Source organism: Typopeltis vanoorti, chromosome 1 (genome assembly GCF_054136105.1).
Source record: "Typopeltis vanoorti isolate ZY-2024b chromosome 1, IOZ_Tvanoo_1.0, whole genome shotgun sequence".
In the NCBI taxonomy this organism is placed as follows: domain Eukaryota; kingdom Metazoa; phylum Arthropoda; class Arachnida; order Uropygi; family Thelyphonidae; genus Typopeltis; species Typopeltis vanoorti.
This window is the reverse complement of record NC_143549.1, coordinates 18,433,640-18,451,760: the sequence shown is the minus strand read 5'-3', so window position 1 is coordinate 18,451,760 and position 18,121 is coordinate 18,433,640. Positions and strand designations below refer to the sequence as shown.

Here is an 18,121-nt window from a genome sequence, read left to right as displayed (position 1 = left end):
ATCTTCCTTCTTTCACTCTTTCTCAGGGTCCAACTTTCACATCCATACAGTACCACAGGGAATACCATTGCTTTCACGATTCTGATTTTTGTTGTGAGGCTAATATCTTCATCTTTAAAGATCTTGCTTAAATTTGTCATTGCCTTCTTTCAGAGTAATAATCTTCTAACTTCTTCAGTACAATAACCATCTTTATCAATTCGAGATCCTAGGAGCACAAAATTGTTAACTACTTCTATTTTCTTCCTATCTACTTCAAAATTATTAAGTTCATATGATGCCATAACTTTTGTCTTTTTGAGGTTAAGTATTATGCTAAGCATAATAAGTTCCTCCAAATCTTCTTTGCATTCTCCTATCTCATCTGCACACCTCAAATTATTAATATTTATTCCACCAATTTTAATTCCAACTGAAGACTTCTCCATCGCTGCCATTCTTAAAATGTATTCGCTGTACAAGTTAAACAGGTATGAAGATAAAATACATCCTTGTTGCACCCCTTTACCTATTGTGAAATATTCATTTTCTCCAAGATCTGTTCGGATAGTAGCTTCTTGTTCATAATAAAGATTCCTCAGAAGGATAATGAAATGCTCTGGTATTCCTATTGTTCTTAACACATTCCACAGTTTCCATGATCTACAGAGTCAAAATCCTTGCTATAGTCAAGGAAACAAAGGTAGGCATTCTTTTGATATTCCTGTGCTCTTTCTATTATCCATATTATCCATCTCACATTGATGTTTTGATCTCTTGTTCATCTGCCTTTTCAAAATCCTGCCTGTTCATCAGGCAGGTCTCTCTTCATGAATGGTTCCAGTCTTTTCTGAATGATCTTAAGTAGGACTTTGCTTTCATGAGAAATCAGTGCTATAGTGCTGTAATTTTTGCACTCTCTTGCATCGCCTTTCTTCAATAAAGGTATATAAACTGATTTTTTCCATTCTCTAGGCATTTATGTGTGATCCAAAATCACTGACATAGAGCTGTTAAAATTTTAACTGCCTCTTCTCCCAGGACTTTGAGCAGCTCAATAGGTATTCCATCTCCTCCTTCTGCTTTCTTACTGGATAGCTGTTGCAGTACCCACCTCATGTCACTTTCCAGTGGTACTGGCTCCTGTGTATAATCCTGCTCTTCAAATTTCTCAGTAATTTTGGAGTCCTTTCTGTATACTCTTTCCATCTTTCTTTGATGTCTGCAGCTTCTCTAAGATACCCTTTGTGTTTACTTTACAATACTGTCACCTTGGCACTAAACTTCCCTGTTAGTTCTCTGATCTTTTTGAAAAGATCTCTCGTTTTTCCTTTCTTGTTTTGGTCTTCTATTTGTTGGCATTCCTGGTTAAAGTATTTTTCCTTGTCTCTTCTGGCTTGTCATTGAAACTCTGCATTCGAATCGCATACTTCCTGCAAATTTCCTGTGGCATTCATTTTCCTCCTTTCCTGAGCAGTTTTGATGGTATCTTCTGACAACCATTTGGACTTCTTAAAAACTGTTGGAATATTCTTCTTTGCTTTTGTTATAATTATATCTTTAATCTCTAGTGGTACCGGTTCCTGTGTATAAACCTGCTCATCAAATTTCTAAGCACCTATAACAAAACTCTTTGTTATAGGAGCTTAATTATTCGCAAGATGTTGCAAACCCTTCTTTTCAGATGTGCTTATGCTATTTTTGTTCCTATATCTGGCCAGCATAATACCCTCTCTTTTATATTTTTCTATATTATTTCTATATCATTTTGATTTTGACACCATTATAAAACCGAGCTCGACAAGTTAAATAAATTAACTTATCATGTGAGATTTTACAAATACACCATGCTGTTTTACCAACTTTTGCATCATTATTATTATTATCTGAGACCTCCAGGAAGTCAAAGACTCGTTGAGGAAGGCTATAAATCACTCAAACCAGCTGCTATACCTTCTCTTAAATTCATTCACACTAGATGTACTCACTACACCTAAGGGCAAATTATTCCACTCACTCACTGCTCTCCAAGAGAAAAACCTAGCTCTTACCCCTTTCTTGACTGCAAATAAATTTAAAGTCCATGAATGTCCCTGCATTCTCTCACCACCCTCCATATAAAAACTTTCATTAGACGCTATCCTATAATGCCCATTCAAAGATTTATAGACCTCTATTAACCAGAATCTGTATTCCACATACTCGCAATCTGTCCTCATAATCTAAATCCCATAATCCAGATATAATCTTTATAACTCACCTTTATCCCCTTCAAACCCAGGAGACCAAATCTGCACACAATAATTCAGGTGTGGTTTTATCAGAGCCTTATAAAGAGGTGAAATGACTTCCTTATCCTTACATGTCAAAGTTCTCTTCAACATCGCAATTATCCTCTGAGTTGTATTTGCAACTTTTGCTATGTGACCTTCATCATCATCAAATTCCTGATATATACCCTCAAGGGGGGCACAGGATATGATAGTATTACATGAAAAATTTACATCATTACTAACATCCTATCTACAATTTTCCTCCAAATCAGTCTGTTAAATGTCAAGACTCCAATATTATCAGATCTTATATTTCTATCTTCTAAGGCACTTTTTACTGTATCAATCTACCTATATCTTGGTGTTGCTCTGGAGCTTTTTCCTGCCAACCTGACAGAGAACACTTGTTTTGCTAATCTTTGCTCTCCCATTCTGCTTAAGTGATCATACCACCTGAGATTACCTCAGCTAATGCATTCCTGGATGCTGATAATATCAAGTTCTTTCCTAATATCCTCGTTTTTAATATGATATTATCATTCATACCATCTGTCCATGCCCGTAAGCTTTCTCAGGACTCTCGTATCTGCAGTCTCTAGTCTTTGGTCAAGTGTTTTACTTCTAACCCAGCTCTCAGATCCATAAGTTAAAATTGGTTTAAACACTGTCTTGTATACAGCTAATTTAGTGTTTTGGCTAATTTCTCTCTTATTCCATATAAATTTATTCAGTTGACTTCCTACCATACGAGCTTTGTTGAATCTGTTGTCTATTTCCATATTTAACCTTAACTAAAAATCGTGCCTAAGTAGGTGAAATGTTTTACTTGTTCTATAAATTCTCCATTCACAATGCAGTTGATATTTTAAATGTTTCTTCTTATTTTCATTGTCTTTGTCTTTTTAATGCTGACCATCATACCATATCTATTACAACATTTTTTATTTTATTTTATTTCATTTTTTTTTTTTTTTTATGTTGGGCCCATATACAGGAGGTTGGCTGGTCAACCTATAGTACGTTTAACTGTATATGGGTGGTATGTTGGGAAAGGAGAAACTTGTTTACATTTGATTTGAATGCCTTTATGTTGTATTCCTTGGGAAATATGTCTAACGGAAGACTGTTCCACAGTACTGTAGTAGCAGGGATGAATGTGAAGGAAAAGAAACTTGTTCTGTGGGTTTCGGGGTGTACTGTGAAAGGATGTTGGGTGGCAGCTGTACGTGTTCCAATGGACTTAGTACAGGGGGTGGGGGAGATTATTGATGCTGTTGCAGATGAACATTTCCCATGGAAATATTTATAGAATATACAGATGGAAGAGACCAAGCGTCTATGTGAAAGTGGAGGGAGTGAGTTGGTGAGGGATGGGTCATTTATTAATCTTATTACTCTCCTCTGTATTGAGTCAAGCACTTTGAGGGAGCTTTTTGGAGCCCAACTCCAGCAGTATTTGAGTTTGAGAACTGGGCAGGGCAGATTTGTGTTCTATAGTGTTAACGGCTGTTTAGAGTTGTTGAAGTAGCGTCTTGAGCGAAAGAGAAAACCTAGCTTTTTGGAAGCTGCAGATGCAATGGTTGTGATGTGTTTATGCTAGGAGAGGCTTGATGTCAAGGTAATTCCGAGAAGAGAAATTTCATCTTGTCTGAGAATTTGAGTGTTATCGAAAACAACGTTGGGGGAAAATGGTTCTTTTTTTTTTGTGAGAAATAAGACAGAACTGGGTTTTACAAGCGTTGAAGTTGACAAGGTTATCTGAGCCCCATTGGTGGATGGCTTGGAGGTTGGAATTAAGGGAAGTGGTGGTTGATGTTCTGTGGGTTGAGGTGAGTTGTTTAGAGTAGAGTTAGTCAAATGAAAGGGAGAAATGTAATGTGCTGTCATCTACAGAACTGTGTATTGGGTAGGAGGTCAACTGAAGTAGGCCATTGATATATAGAAGGAAAAGGATCGGTGAGAGAACTGAACCTTGTAGGACCCCCCAGCATTAGTTGGATGAGAGGATAATGAGCCCTCTCTCACACACATAGCGTGCATCCAGACAGGAAGCTGGCAATCTATCTGCAGAAGTCCTGGAGCAGTCTAAATGATGGGAATTTGCTTAGTAAGCCTTTGTGCCAGACTCGGTCAAAGGCTTTAGAGATATCAAGTACAACTACTTGGGATTCACCAAATTTCTCCATGGCATTTGTCCAGTGATGGGTGATGTATGAGAGTTGATCTCCTGTTGAACAACTTTCACAGAAACCGTACTGGTGGTCGCTTAATAGCCGGGTACCTTCAAGGTAGATTAATGGTTGAGAGTTGATGACCATTACTTCGGACAGGACTGAAGTGAGTGAGAGAGGGTGGTAGTTAGATGGCAGTGATTTGTCACCCTTTTTAGGAATGGGTTGAATATAGGTCAGCTTCCAGGTTTTCGAATATACACCAGTTGAATATGAGAGAGTGTGTGTACAGGTGACATAGTTCCAATGCACAGACCTTCAGGATAATTAGAAGAATGCCGTCAAGGCCAGGAGTCTTTTTTGTGTCTAATTTAGACAACAGGTTTGTGATGTCTTTTTGGCAAAAGGATACAGTGGGCATTGTATGTTGGGCAGTTCAATTTAGTCAGGGAATCTTGCAGACTTGTAGTGGATTTATTTAGAAGTATAACATCATCTGCATAAAGCAAAGAGCTGAGATTAACACCTCCAATTTTGATATCAGGTTTAATGCCACTTTCCTTCATAATGAGATCAACATAGATAATGAATAAGAGAGGGGATAATATACATCCTTGTCTGACAGCAGATTTAACATTAAACCATCTTCCTGTACTTCCTTCAATTCTAACTGCTGACTTACAACTCAAATAAAGACTAAGTATTGTTTGATACAATGCCACATTAACACCATATATCTATAGCGTTTGGAATAACTTCTCTCTTGGCACCTTGTCATATTCCTTTACCAGATATGCAAAACTTAAATACAGATCTTTGTTATATTCCCATGATTTCTAAACTATCTGTCATAAAGTGAAAATCTGATCCTGACAGTCTCTGTTTAGCCTGAATCCAGCTTGTTCTTCACCAAGCTTCTCTTTCACAATCCTTGTCAACTGTTTCTCAAGCATACTTCCATATATCTTACCAGGAACACTCAGTAATGAAATACCTCTATAATTCTCACATTCAGTTTTATTTCTGTTTTTATATAAGGGTACTATGAGAATTCTACTCCAATCATCTGGAATTCGTCCCTCTGTACAGGCCTTCTGATCTATGCAGTGGAGCCACTGTATGACTTTTATAACTCCATACTTGAGCATTTCTGGTCGAATAATACCATCTACTCCTGCTGCTTTTCCACATTTCAAGCCTTTTCAGCCGGCGAAGGTTGGTCGATTGGTAGAGCCTCTCCTACTAATGGCTCAGTTAAGTAAGTTTGAGCACGGTAGTAGTTGGAAGGGAGCCAATCGTTCGATGCTGTCGGCACACTCTCCCTCGATGAGTCTTTGGACTCCCTGGAGGTGTCAAAATTATAATAATAATAATATCTATTCCTAACTGCATGCCTGGTCAGTGTTTTTTTATCACTATGCTGTCATCACTGCTTGTTTCATTTAGCAATTTTTCAAAGTAATTACTCCATATTTCGAGGGTGTCTTTTTCTCCAGTTTTCATGTCTACTTCCTTTTACAGCATTCTTTCCTTTATTTCTGAACTTCTTAAACAACCTCCTGGATATTTATTTTCTATGTTCTTCCAAAGTCTTCCCATGACTTTTGTTTAACTAGTTTTATACAGTGTTTAGCTTTCTTACATTTGTCTCTGTATTCTCTAAGAGCACAAGCTGACTTATTTACCAGGATCTTTTGATATGCTTTCTTCTTTTCCTTCACTGCCTCGTTAACTCCCTGTGTCCACCATGGAATTCTGATTTTTCTATTCTTACAGACAACCTGACCACATGCCTCTCTGACTGAATAAATCAGTGTTTTCTTCAGGGCTTGCCACTGAATTTCCACAGTTAGGTTCCTACTCTCAAACTCTTTCATTTCTTCTTGAATAATATTTGTGTAGTTTAGTCTACAGTTCACATATGAGAGCTGCTCAACTTTTATTCTCTTTAAAACTTTCTTACATGCTCTTCTTTTCAATATGAAATTCAATTTTATCCTGCTCAAGACTAAATGGTGATCACTTCCAATTTCAAATCCTATGTACACTCTGGTGACCAGCACAAGTGAGAAAACATCACTATCATCAAGAACATGGTCAACCAGACTTTCTTCTTCCTTGTCTCTTCTCTCCATGTGAATTTGTGCACATTTTTATGTTGAAACATGGTGTTAGTAATAACCAGTCCATGTCCTGAGCAGAAATTCAACAGGCATTTGCCATTATTATTAGCTTTGCTCTTTTTCCAAATTTTCCCAATATATTTTTGTATGTCTGACAATCATTTCCTACTCTGCTATTTAGATCCCCAACAAGGACCAACTTTTCCTTTTTCATTGTGTCAGTTGCTTTCTCTAAAGCCTCAAAAAATTCCTCCACTTCTACCTTAGTAGAACCTTATGTGGAACCATAGGGCACAAATAAGTTACATTCTCCAGTTCCCCATTCTGATATTTGCCCACATTACTCTACTTGAGACTGCCTGCCATTCAAGAAGATGAGCCTCGTATTTTGTGTTGAATACTATGGCTACTCCTTCTTTTCCTTGATTGTCATTGCCTGAATATAACATTTTGTATTTATTGCTCAGAAAGATCTGACCAGTTTTGTCTTTTTTGTTTCAGTCACCCCTATTATGTCGATCTAGTGCTTATCCAATTCCTCAGCTAGCTCCATTTCTTTGCCATTCAGGCCTCTTATGTTGATAGTACCGATTTTTAAATCTGGTGATGTTGAGTTGGGGTGTATTTTCAGATTTGTTCCAGTAGCTGACTTTTCGCTGTTTGCACTGGTTCCCTGCAAAACAATGGGGGACCTTGCTTAACTGGGTGACGCCCCAGCTGGCATGAAATTCTGTCATGCTGTACCATCATTTCATTTGAAATTTTTGTTTAAGCCAATAAGAATACAATTTGGTCAGCTAAATCTCAAATTTCCAGCCCATCCTCGTCCGTTCAGTATCCAGGTAGATACCTAATAGGGTGCACCACGAGAAGGTGAGGATTGGAGATTAGGTCAGAAGCCTTGATCAGTTCTCCGCATTCCTTTGAAAGCTATGTGGAGGTCTCCTCTCGGTTATATAGCTTTGACCCTTATGTGACTTTTGAACTTCAAATGCGTATCCACCAATATGCTAAGATCCATTGCCTCCTCAGTTTCTTGCACCCTGCTAATATAATATGCCACTGGAAATCTCATTACACCAAAGTGCATAACTTTACACTTACTAACATTAAACTGATAGCCATTTTCGATTGCTCACATGTTCAGCCTATTCACATCATTTTGTAAGTGCTGAACATTAGTGGCATCCCTGATTGCCCTGCCTATCTTTGTATCATCAGAAACAATTGCACATCTGATGTTAGACCTCCCTGATGTCATTAATGTATAGATTGAACAATAATGGCCCAAGGACTGAGCCCAGAGGTACACCACTGGTTACCTTCAATCTGGCAGATTCACACCCACTGTGCACTACTTTTTGATATCTGTCTGTCAACCATCCCCTGATCCAAGTCAAGAGTTTTATTCCAATCCTATATTCTCCCATATGTCATATGGGAGAATGTATAAATTTAGACCCTGGCACACTGAAATGGCAACTATTATCCTTTGTCCATAATATGTTCAAGCCATCCTGAAGGATTTCTATATGACTTTTATTTACCATGAATAATAATATCATTAATATATCATTATTTAAGATGCAAAGCTATCAGAAATCTGACATATGAAATTGCAGCAGGAAAATCATATATTCCTTTCTACTTTCACTTCATCATATGTTGAAATATGATGAAGGGGAAGTTTTGCAGTGGGTACTACATGATCAAGGAGGACTGGTCACAAGGAAGAATTCTAGGTAACTAGAGTAAGGTCATAAATTCATGGAGAATTCATGAGAATTATATGTGAGAATTATAAAAAAACTTCTGTACTAAATGTTTCACAATGTTTTATGGAAACATTCTAGAGAAAAGGTCGAGAAAAATTCTTGAAAAGAAGTCTGGCTTGGAATTTTTAAAATAAGATTTTTACCCTTTTTTTATTACAAATGATTCAGAAACAGTGGCAATATAATAAGGTTCTCTATTTAAAGCTTTGTTAATTCAGAAAAAAAGCATATAGTAGATGCCAAACAAAATGATTAGAAACACAGAATCTGTATAGTGCAAACTGAAACAGACCAATACATCGCATATAATTAATTCTCAAACTCCAGTTAGAATTAAAGCATACACAAGAAAGATGGTATAATGCTAAATCAGATGAAAGACAGGACTGAATATTATCCATACAGTTATCTATATGAAACACATTAAGGAAAATGGTATAATCTTCATATTCAATAGGAGATATTCAGCTTAGTCCTTTGCTTTATGTAAATGGCATAAATCTACAACAAATCTTCTTTGGTAAAATTATTTAACTGACGTGAGAAAGATATGAAAATAAGCAATAAACTTGCAAATTATTAAAAAAAAAAAAAAAAGATTGGGAGTCTAAATAACCAAAACAGATTATGGTCACACATATTAAATATTTAGGCACAATTTTTAGTCACGATGACAAATTATGTATAGAAATTAGTTAACCGAATAAGTAAGGCAGGCAGGATGGAAAGGCAATTGAAGAAAATTATAGCAAGTTATAGCAAAAAGTAAATGAGCATGTTCTGGCAAGGTCAGCAGGAAAATGGAGAGAAAAATTCACGCGCACACACCCGGACATCATTGTCACTGTTATGTGGGATCACAGCCAAAGCAACTAAGGCCTGCAACCAGATCTGTTAATAATGTTTCCTTCTAGCCAGTTGGCCTGAGGACAAATGAAAATCCAAGTTTTCGGGATGAAAAGGGAGAAAAATAAGTTGCACATGCCTTGGAATGAGGAAATGTTTTCATTTATGAGTTTGGAAATGGAGAAAATGAAGAAAGGAAATTCAAATAGAGGCAGTGAATGCTAATTCACCCCGACACACACACATACACACCCCAATTGGTTCATACATTCTCAGTCTACAAAAAGGTTAATTTAACATCCATGAAAGCAAATTCTTGAAAATATTATTTTAAACTACTATGTCTTCATGCTTTTAAAATAAATTTTAGAATTTTTACTTACTTCAACCTTTACATCCAATTCTCCCTTGTGAACAATGCGAGACAGTTCATCATAAAACAGACCTAAAGCTTCGGGTGAGGATGAAACACTCTTTCTTATAAGTTGCAAGAGAGCAATGGCTTGACTTTGTGCTTCTGTCACATTTGCTGGAGTTCCTAGTAAACTTTCAGAAGAAGGTGCTTGAGACACATCACATCTGCAAAATCAATACAAAAAATGTGTGACAATTTTACACACCATCTTATGATTACACCGTAACAGCCAAGTTAGGGTGCTTAAGTGTCAAAGATGGATAACTGAGAGGAGATCTCCATGTTGGCTTTTGAGGAATGCAGAGAATCAACCAGGACTTCTGATCCAATCTTCACCTTCTCATAGTGCACCCTGTCAGGTATCTAACTGGATAGTGAATGAGTGAGGATGGATGGGCAATTTGGGATTTAGTTGACCAAATTGTACTCTTATTGGCATAAACCATATTGCAAAATGATGATACAACATGACAGAATTTCATGCCAGCTGTGAAGCAATTCAGATGACCAGAATATAATAAATGGGAATAGTTTTGTAGAAATTCTGTGTGTTGACTGTAGGAAAGGGTTGGTAAGAAATGGTATATTTTATCTATTTTATGGAAGTTATAGCCAAGTTTTTGTGAAGTGTGGTGGAAGCAGGTGACATTGCATGTATTGGCCAGTATGTGAGGACTTGCAACAGACAATGAAGTATAGACTGCATGCCAAAGGTTTCATTAGCCAGGGCCATGTCATTTGAAAAATGATACAGCTACATTATTTATATATATTTGATAGAACAAATTTACTGGACTATATGACATGAAAAAAATAAATAATAATGACTAGAAGCTGAGAGATATCAAAATAGAAAAAATACCATTTATTATTTGAATGCACAACTAGTTTCATTTTCTTAGAAACCTTCATTGGTAAACTTGCTTCCTCATCAGTGAAGAAGAGATCACTAAATAACTACAGTTTCTTCTTACATCATTTCAGAAAAACAGCTATCCTAAACAAACACTTTGTAAGCTACTTTTTAATCCACCTGCTCACTGTACTGAAGACAGTGCTGATGTAAAAGGCTTTATATCTTTACTGTATATCACCAAAGTTAGCTATAAGTTTCAACAAATTCAAAATCTGTACTTCTTTAACTCCTCTTTCAAAACTCCAATCCTTACTCAGTACACCTAAACCAAAATATGACAGCCTAAAGTATCCAGGAGTTTATCACATTAGGTGTACTGCAATGTGCCCTATTTGGGCATTGAGTTGGAGATGGAAGAACATGTGAGAGACATTACTTATGACAGAACTAGAGCCAGTCCACTATCTAATCACATTCTTAATTCTATTCATCGTAATGAAGATTCTATTATTCATCCAGTGATCTGGAACAAATCAAAAAAAATTTTTGATGCTATGATAAACTGGAGAGAAGAACTGTGTAATCAACAAAAATTGTCCTCAAATCTGGTCCATCTTAATATTAACCTTAGCTATAATCTACTGTCCGACCATAGATGCGAGACTGCTCGACACTTCTGTGCATGGCAGAAGTAGGCAATCCAATCCGATAATAAGGTAATGAATGCATTTCATGGGGTGGGTGTTTTTTTATTATACATTGGAAAATTAGCTTTTTTTTTATGAAACTCTAATGTTTAAAGTGGTAGCTATTTTACTTGTACAACAGTTGGAAAATTTTACATATAACGAACATTATTTTGCATGTTGGTGATGAATTCATACATCACCTTAGTCCTTTCTTCCCTTCAACATGAATTGACTCTTCTTGGCATTGTGACAACCATGGTTCTAGCATCTGTGGTCAGACAGTATCTGATTGCCATTTCAGCTATCCAATGTGTACAAAAGAGAACACGCCCAGCAATACTATGGCATCAAGAACAGCTTCAAATGTCAGCAATACATCTGCAAGTTAATTTATATCTGGCTTTTGTAACGCACATTTTTGGTATTTCTCTTTTCATGGTACTCGAAGTTTTCTAAGAAAATGAAACTAATTGTGCAATCAAATAATAAATAGCATTTTTTTTTTCTATTTTGGTATCTCTATAGCAAACACATTATCTACGCCATATCCAAACTGTTAGTTTAAGCATAGCTCTGTTAAATGCCTGATGTAGAAATTGGCTAGAAGGGTCAGAAAGAGAGGAATCCATAGTAGTCCATATTAGCTGTTTTTTATACTTTTTTCTTTCCATGAAAACAAATCTTAAAAAGGAGTGAACCTGGAATAATTCAAATATATTAAATTTGAATTATTCATCTTTGATACTACAGAGATGTAATAGGTCATGATCCGTGCATTTAAACAGAATCACATTCCTCCAAATCAAAAAAAAAAAAAAAAGACTACCATACTTAACCTTCAAAATAATGAAACTATGTTAAGAATTTCAAAAATGATAACTATAAGATGTGACAGTAATTTCATAAATGTCCATTACACCGACGTGATCTCAGAGAACGGGAAACTAAACTGTATTCAAATAAATCTGAGATTTCCATCAATGAATAACCACTAAAAAATTCGATGCAACCATTAAAGTTAACTTCACGCAAACTTCACCTGCCATTATTTTCCTCACTTCTCTGAAGATGGATCCCAGTTGAAACAGCCCATACAGTGTACCTATTAAGTAAGAAGATCTTTTTTTTTTCTTTTAAAGGACAGCCATCTGAATAAAAGTAACAGATGTATTTATAGTTTTGACTGCTAGAGTGTGTTGTAAGGAAAAAAAGCAGTACCTATAATAATCAACACTAAACATCAGACTAATCTTCTTGAATAGCAGGAAATATCAAATAGAGTGATGTGGGCAAATATCAGAATGGGGAACTGGACAATGAGACTTATTTGTGCCTATGGACCAACAGAAGGTTCTACTAAAGTAGAAGCGGAGGAATTTAGAGAAAGTAAGGGGTGCTTAAGGGTCAAAGCTGCATAACTGAGAGGAATCCACATAGACTGTAAAGGAATGCAAAGAACCGACCAGGGCTTCTGACCTAATGTCCAATCCTCACTTTCTCATGGTGCACAAACTTCTTTCCGTATCCAAAAAGATACCCTGTTGGGTATCTACCTGGATATTGAATGAACGAGGATGGGCTGGCAATTGGGGATTTAGCTGACGAAATTGTACTCTTATTGGCTTAAACCAAAATACAAAATGATGGTACAACATGACAAAATTTCATGCCGGCTGCTGCGTTGACTGGTTAAACAAGGCCCCCGTTGTTTTCGCCAGGGAACCAAGGCAAACAGCGAAAAGTCAGCTACTGGAACAAACCCTGAAACACACCCCAACTCAATATCATCAGAGTTGAAGATCGATACTATCAACATAAGACGCCTGAATTGCAAAGAAATGGAACTAGCTGAGGAATATCACATTATGAAGGAAAGTGGTACTCAACCTGATATGAAAATTGGAGATGTTAATCTGCTCTTTGCTTTATGCAGACAATGTTATACTTCTAAACAAATCTGCCACAAGTCTACAAGATTCACTGACTAAATTGAATAACTGTTGTAATAGATATGGTATGAAGGTCAGCAATAAAAAGACAAAGACAATGAAAATAGGCAGAATCATTGAAAATGTCAACTGTGTTATGAATGGAGAACCTGTGGAACAAGTAAAACATTTCAGCTACTTAGGCACGAGTTTTAGTGAAGATGGTAAATTAAATATGGAAATAGACAACAGAATCAACAAAGCTGGTATGGTAGGAAGTCAACTGAATAAATTCATATGGAATAAGAGAGAAATTAGTCAGAACAGTAAATTAGCTGTATACAAGACAGTGTTCAAACCAGTTTTAACTTATGGATTTGAGAGGTGGGTCAGAAGTAAAACATTTGATCAAAGCCTGTATACTCTAGTGCCTTGCTCAAGACATGGACTGGCTATTACTAACACCATTTTCCAACATAAAAATGTGCACAAATTCACATGGAGAGAAGAGACAAGAAATAAGAAAAGTCTCATTGACTATGTTATTGTTGATAGTGTTGTTTTCTCACTGGTTCTGAACACCACAGTGTACAGAGGATTTGAAATTGGAAGTGAACACCATTTAGCCTTGAGCAGGATAAAACTGAACTTCATATTGAAAAGAATATGTAAGGAAGTTTTAAGGAGAAAAAAAAGTTGAGCAGCTCTCAGATGTGAACTGTAGACTAAAATATACAAACATTATTCAAGAAAAATGAGAGTTTGAGAACAGGAATCAAACCTTGGAGATTCAATGTAAGCTCTGAAGAAAATATTGATTGATTCAACCAGAGAGGCACGTGGTGAGGTTGTCTGCAAGGACAGAAAAATCAGAATACCATGGTGGACACAGAAAATTAAAGAAGCAGTGAAAGAAAAGAAGAAAGGATATCAAACATTTCTTGCAAATAAGTCAACTTGTGCTCTTACAGAATACAAAGACAAATGTAAGACAGCCAAAAACTGTGTAAAACTAGCTAAACAAAAGTCATGGAAAGACTTTGCAAAAACATAGAAAACAAATATCAAGAAGATGGCAAAATATTCTGGAGGCTGTTAAAAAAGTTCAGATATAGAAGAAAGAGTCCTGTGAAAGAAATTAGAGATGATAAAGGTGACATGAAAACTGGTAAAAAGATATCCTTCATGTATGGAGTAATTACTTCAAAAAACTGGTAAATGAAACAATCAATGACAGCACAGTAGTAAAAAACACTCGACGGATATGAAATCAGGAATACATATCCATATTTGAAGTAGAAAAAGCCGAAAAGCCTGAAATGTGGAATGGCAGCGAGAGTAGATGATTTTCAACCAGAAATGCTCAAGTATGGAGGTTTAAATTCTTACAGTGGCAGCAGTGCATAGTTCAGAATGCCTGGAGAGAGGGATGAATTCCAGTTGATTGGAGTAGAGCTCTCATAGCACCGATATACAAAAAGGGAAATAAAACTGAATGTGAGAAATCAGAAATATTTCCCTGATGAGTGGTCCTGGTAAGATTTATGAAGTATACTTGAGAAACAGTTGAGAAGGATTGTGGAAGGGATGCTTGATTCAAGCTAAATAGAGGCTGTAAGGATCATATTTTCACTTTATGACAAATAGTTGAGAAATCATGGGAATGTAACAAAGATCTGTATTTAAGTTTCGTAGATCTGGAAAAGGCATATGACAAGGTTCCAAGAGAAAAGCTATTCAAAACACTACAGTTATATGGTGTCAATGGGGCATTATATCAAGCAATACTTAGTCTTTATTTGAGTTGTAAGTCAGCAGTTATAATTGAAGGAAGTACATTATCCCTTCTGTTATTCATTATCTACATGGATCACGTTATGAGGAAAGTGGTATTAAACCTGATATCAAAATTGGAAATGTTGATCTCAACTCTTTACTTTATGCAGACGATGTTATACTTCTAAATAAATCCAGTACAAGTCTGCAAGATTCCCTGACTAAACTGAATAACTGTTGAAATAAATTTGATATGAAAATCAGCAATAACAAGTCAATGACAATGAAAATAGGCAGAAACACTGAAAATATCAACTGCATCGTGAATGGAGAACATAAAGAACAAGTAAAACATTTGAGCTACTTAGTCTTAATTTTTAGTGAAGATGGTAAATTAAATATGGAAATAGACAACAAAATCAACAAAGCTGGGATGGTAGGAAGTCAACTGAATAAATTTATATGGAATAAGAGAGAAATTAGTCAAAACACTAACTTAGATGTATACAAGACAGTGTTCAAACCAATTTTAACTTTTGGATCTGAGAGCTGGGTGAGAAATAAAACACTTGCTCAAGGACTAGAAGCTACAGATATGAGAGTCGTGAGAAAGATTAGAGGTGTGAATAGATGGCATCAATGGCAATATTATATTAACCCTTTCTGACCTGAATTTTTTTTTTACAAGTGAAAAAAATTTTTCTATTTATTTTGTCTTTAGGTCTAAAAAAGCAAGGATATCAAGTATTGTTCTGAAAAATACATTTTCATTTTTCAGAAAATGAAAATGTATTTTTTTTCAATGATCCATTGAAAATGAAATGATTCATTTCAGTTCCAATTTGGAAATGGATGATTCCAATGATTCATTCATTTCCAATTCTGAAATGATTCATTGGAATCATTTCAGAATTGGAATCATTCGCCACGTAATATGGGCTATGAAGGCCAAGAAATTTAGTGATTCCAATTGGAATCACTAGGCAGAAAGGGTTAAAAACGAGGATATTAGGAAAGAACTTGACATTATTAGCATCCAGGAATGTGTTAGCAGAGCAAATCTCAGGTGTTATGTCACTTAAATAGAATGGGAGAGGAAAGATTATCAAAACAAGTGTCCTCTGCCAGGAAAAAGAGCCAGAGGGAGACCAAGATATAGGTGGGTTGATACAGTAAAAAGTGCCTTAGAAGAAATATAAGATCTGATAATATTGCAGTCTTGACATGTAACAGATAGATTTGGAGGAAAATTGTAGATAGGAAGTTAGTAGTGACGGATGTTTTTCATGTAGTACTATCATATCCTGTACATCACTTGAGGGTACATCAGGAATTTGATGATGACGATGATGACTGTATTGTAATTCCAAGTGCAACTTTCAAGTTTGGTATTCCATCAGTTTTCATGTGGCAACCATTGAAGTAAGAGTGTGTGAATGGAATGTATCAGACATTGCATCATGGAAGAAAGAGATGTGATAAAATTTTACTGTAAATTACGAAAAACTGCTACAGAAGTGTACCAAGACCTAAAAAATGTTTACAGTGATTCATGTGTATAGGTGTTCTGCTGTTTTCACTGTTTAAAGAGGGGAGGAAGTCCCCTGTAGGATGAACCACACTGTGGATAGTCAGTTTCTGCACAAAATGAAAATGTGGCGAAGGCTAGGGAAACTGTTGCCCATGACAGGCGAATAACCACTATGCTACTTGCTGTACAGCTTGTAGCATAGTGGTAAGGAAATGGCAAGATTAATCTTAGAAAGAGAATTGCACAAGAAGAAGATTTGTTCAACGTTTCTGCAACACACACAAACAGAGAGAGCACACCAAGTTGCATGTTGTCAAAATTGAAGTGTTGCAAAGAATTGTCACTGGTGATGAATGTTAGTGTTTTTAGTTTGATCCAGAAATGAAACACCAGTGCATGGAAAGGAGTGGAACATCTTCTCACCAGCAGAAGAAAGTCAGGTTGCAAAATTCATGTGTCAAGACAATGATCATTGTTTTTTTTGATGCTACTGGAATTATCCACTCTGAATTTGTTCCTGAGGGGCACCACAGTGAATCGTCAGAATTATTTAGGAGTAATCCAGAAAAAATTCAATGTAAGTCTTCAGAATTGTTTAACCATATTGAATAGTTATAGTAACAAATTTGGTATGAAAATTAAAAATAAAAAGACACACTACGAAAATAGGTAAAACACTGAAAACATCAGCTGCATCCTGAATGAATAGCCTACAGAACAGGTAAAGCATTTCAATTATTTAGGAACAATTTTAGTGAAGATGACAAATTAAGTATGAAAATATATATGAAAGAATACAAAAAACGGGTATGATGGCCAAAAATCCCAATCTAACATTATACAAGACATCGCTCAGATCAATCTTAAACTAATGGATCTGAAAGTTGAGGTAGAAATAAACTAGATGACCAAAACTAATGACAAGAGAGAGATGTAAGAGCTTTATGAAAAATTTGGAGGTAAATATTAGGAATTTGACATTATTAGCAAGTATTTGTGAGCTGAACTAATCTGTAGTGGTATTGTCACTTCAACAAAAGGGAAAAGAAAATGTCAGCAAAGATTTAGATGCTAAGATGGCAGGAAAAATATTCAGAGAAAGATTGACAGCCAAGTGGACTGATGCAGTTAGAAGTGCTCCTGAGGGTTAAATTATAAGTATTATTATTATTATTTGACACCTCCAGGGAGTCCAAGGACTCATCGAGGGAGGGCAACTGCTCTACAACTCTGTCTCCACTACTCATTCCACCAACTGACCGCAACTACACCAACGGCAAATCTACCGCCGATCACCATCAGTATTTCCACAGACACTCACAAACATCCATGCCCACAGTGGGATTCGAACCAGCAGTATATAGCAGATATGATAACCACTCGGCCAGCCAGGCCAGCTAGATAAGATAAGATATCATGTTGAAGTACTTCCAAATAGCAGATTAATTTTGAGCAAAATTGTTGAAATTTAATAATAACAATGTAAACTTAATCATGTAGTAGCCCTGTAATATCCCGGATACCTGTTTAGAGTGCATATTAGGAATCCATGGTGACAAGATTTTGCAAAGTCATTTCACAAGATACCTCTATTAACACAAACTGAAGCATACGAAGACAGATATGAAGTATATGTGGACAGACATGAATATGTATATGACAGTTGCTAGTCAGACACCTAAGAGCAATATATGCTGAAGCAGAATCAAGAAAGCTGGTGAATAGTGGTTATGCAGCATGACTCTGTGATTGGACCACT

The 18,121-nt window shown here is 36.1% G+C and overlaps 1 protein-coding gene across 5 annotated transcripts in view; it reads right to left on the bottom strand.

Annotated features, from left to right (window-relative positions):
- The window catches only part of Fancd2 (Fanconi anemia complementation group D2), an 883,021-nt gene that overhangs the window by 525,156 nt on the left and 339,744 nt on the right, over positions 1 to 18,121 (bottom strand). For all 5 annotated transcript variants that reach the window (XM_090413132.1, XM_090413256.1, XM_090413216.1 and 2 more), the window contains one exon: positions 9,551 to 9,746. In XM_090413132.1, coding sequence (XP_090269258.1) covers positions 9,551 to 9,746 — 196 coding nt within the window. The remainder of the gene's footprint in view (positions 1 to 9,550; positions 9,747 to 18,121) is intronic.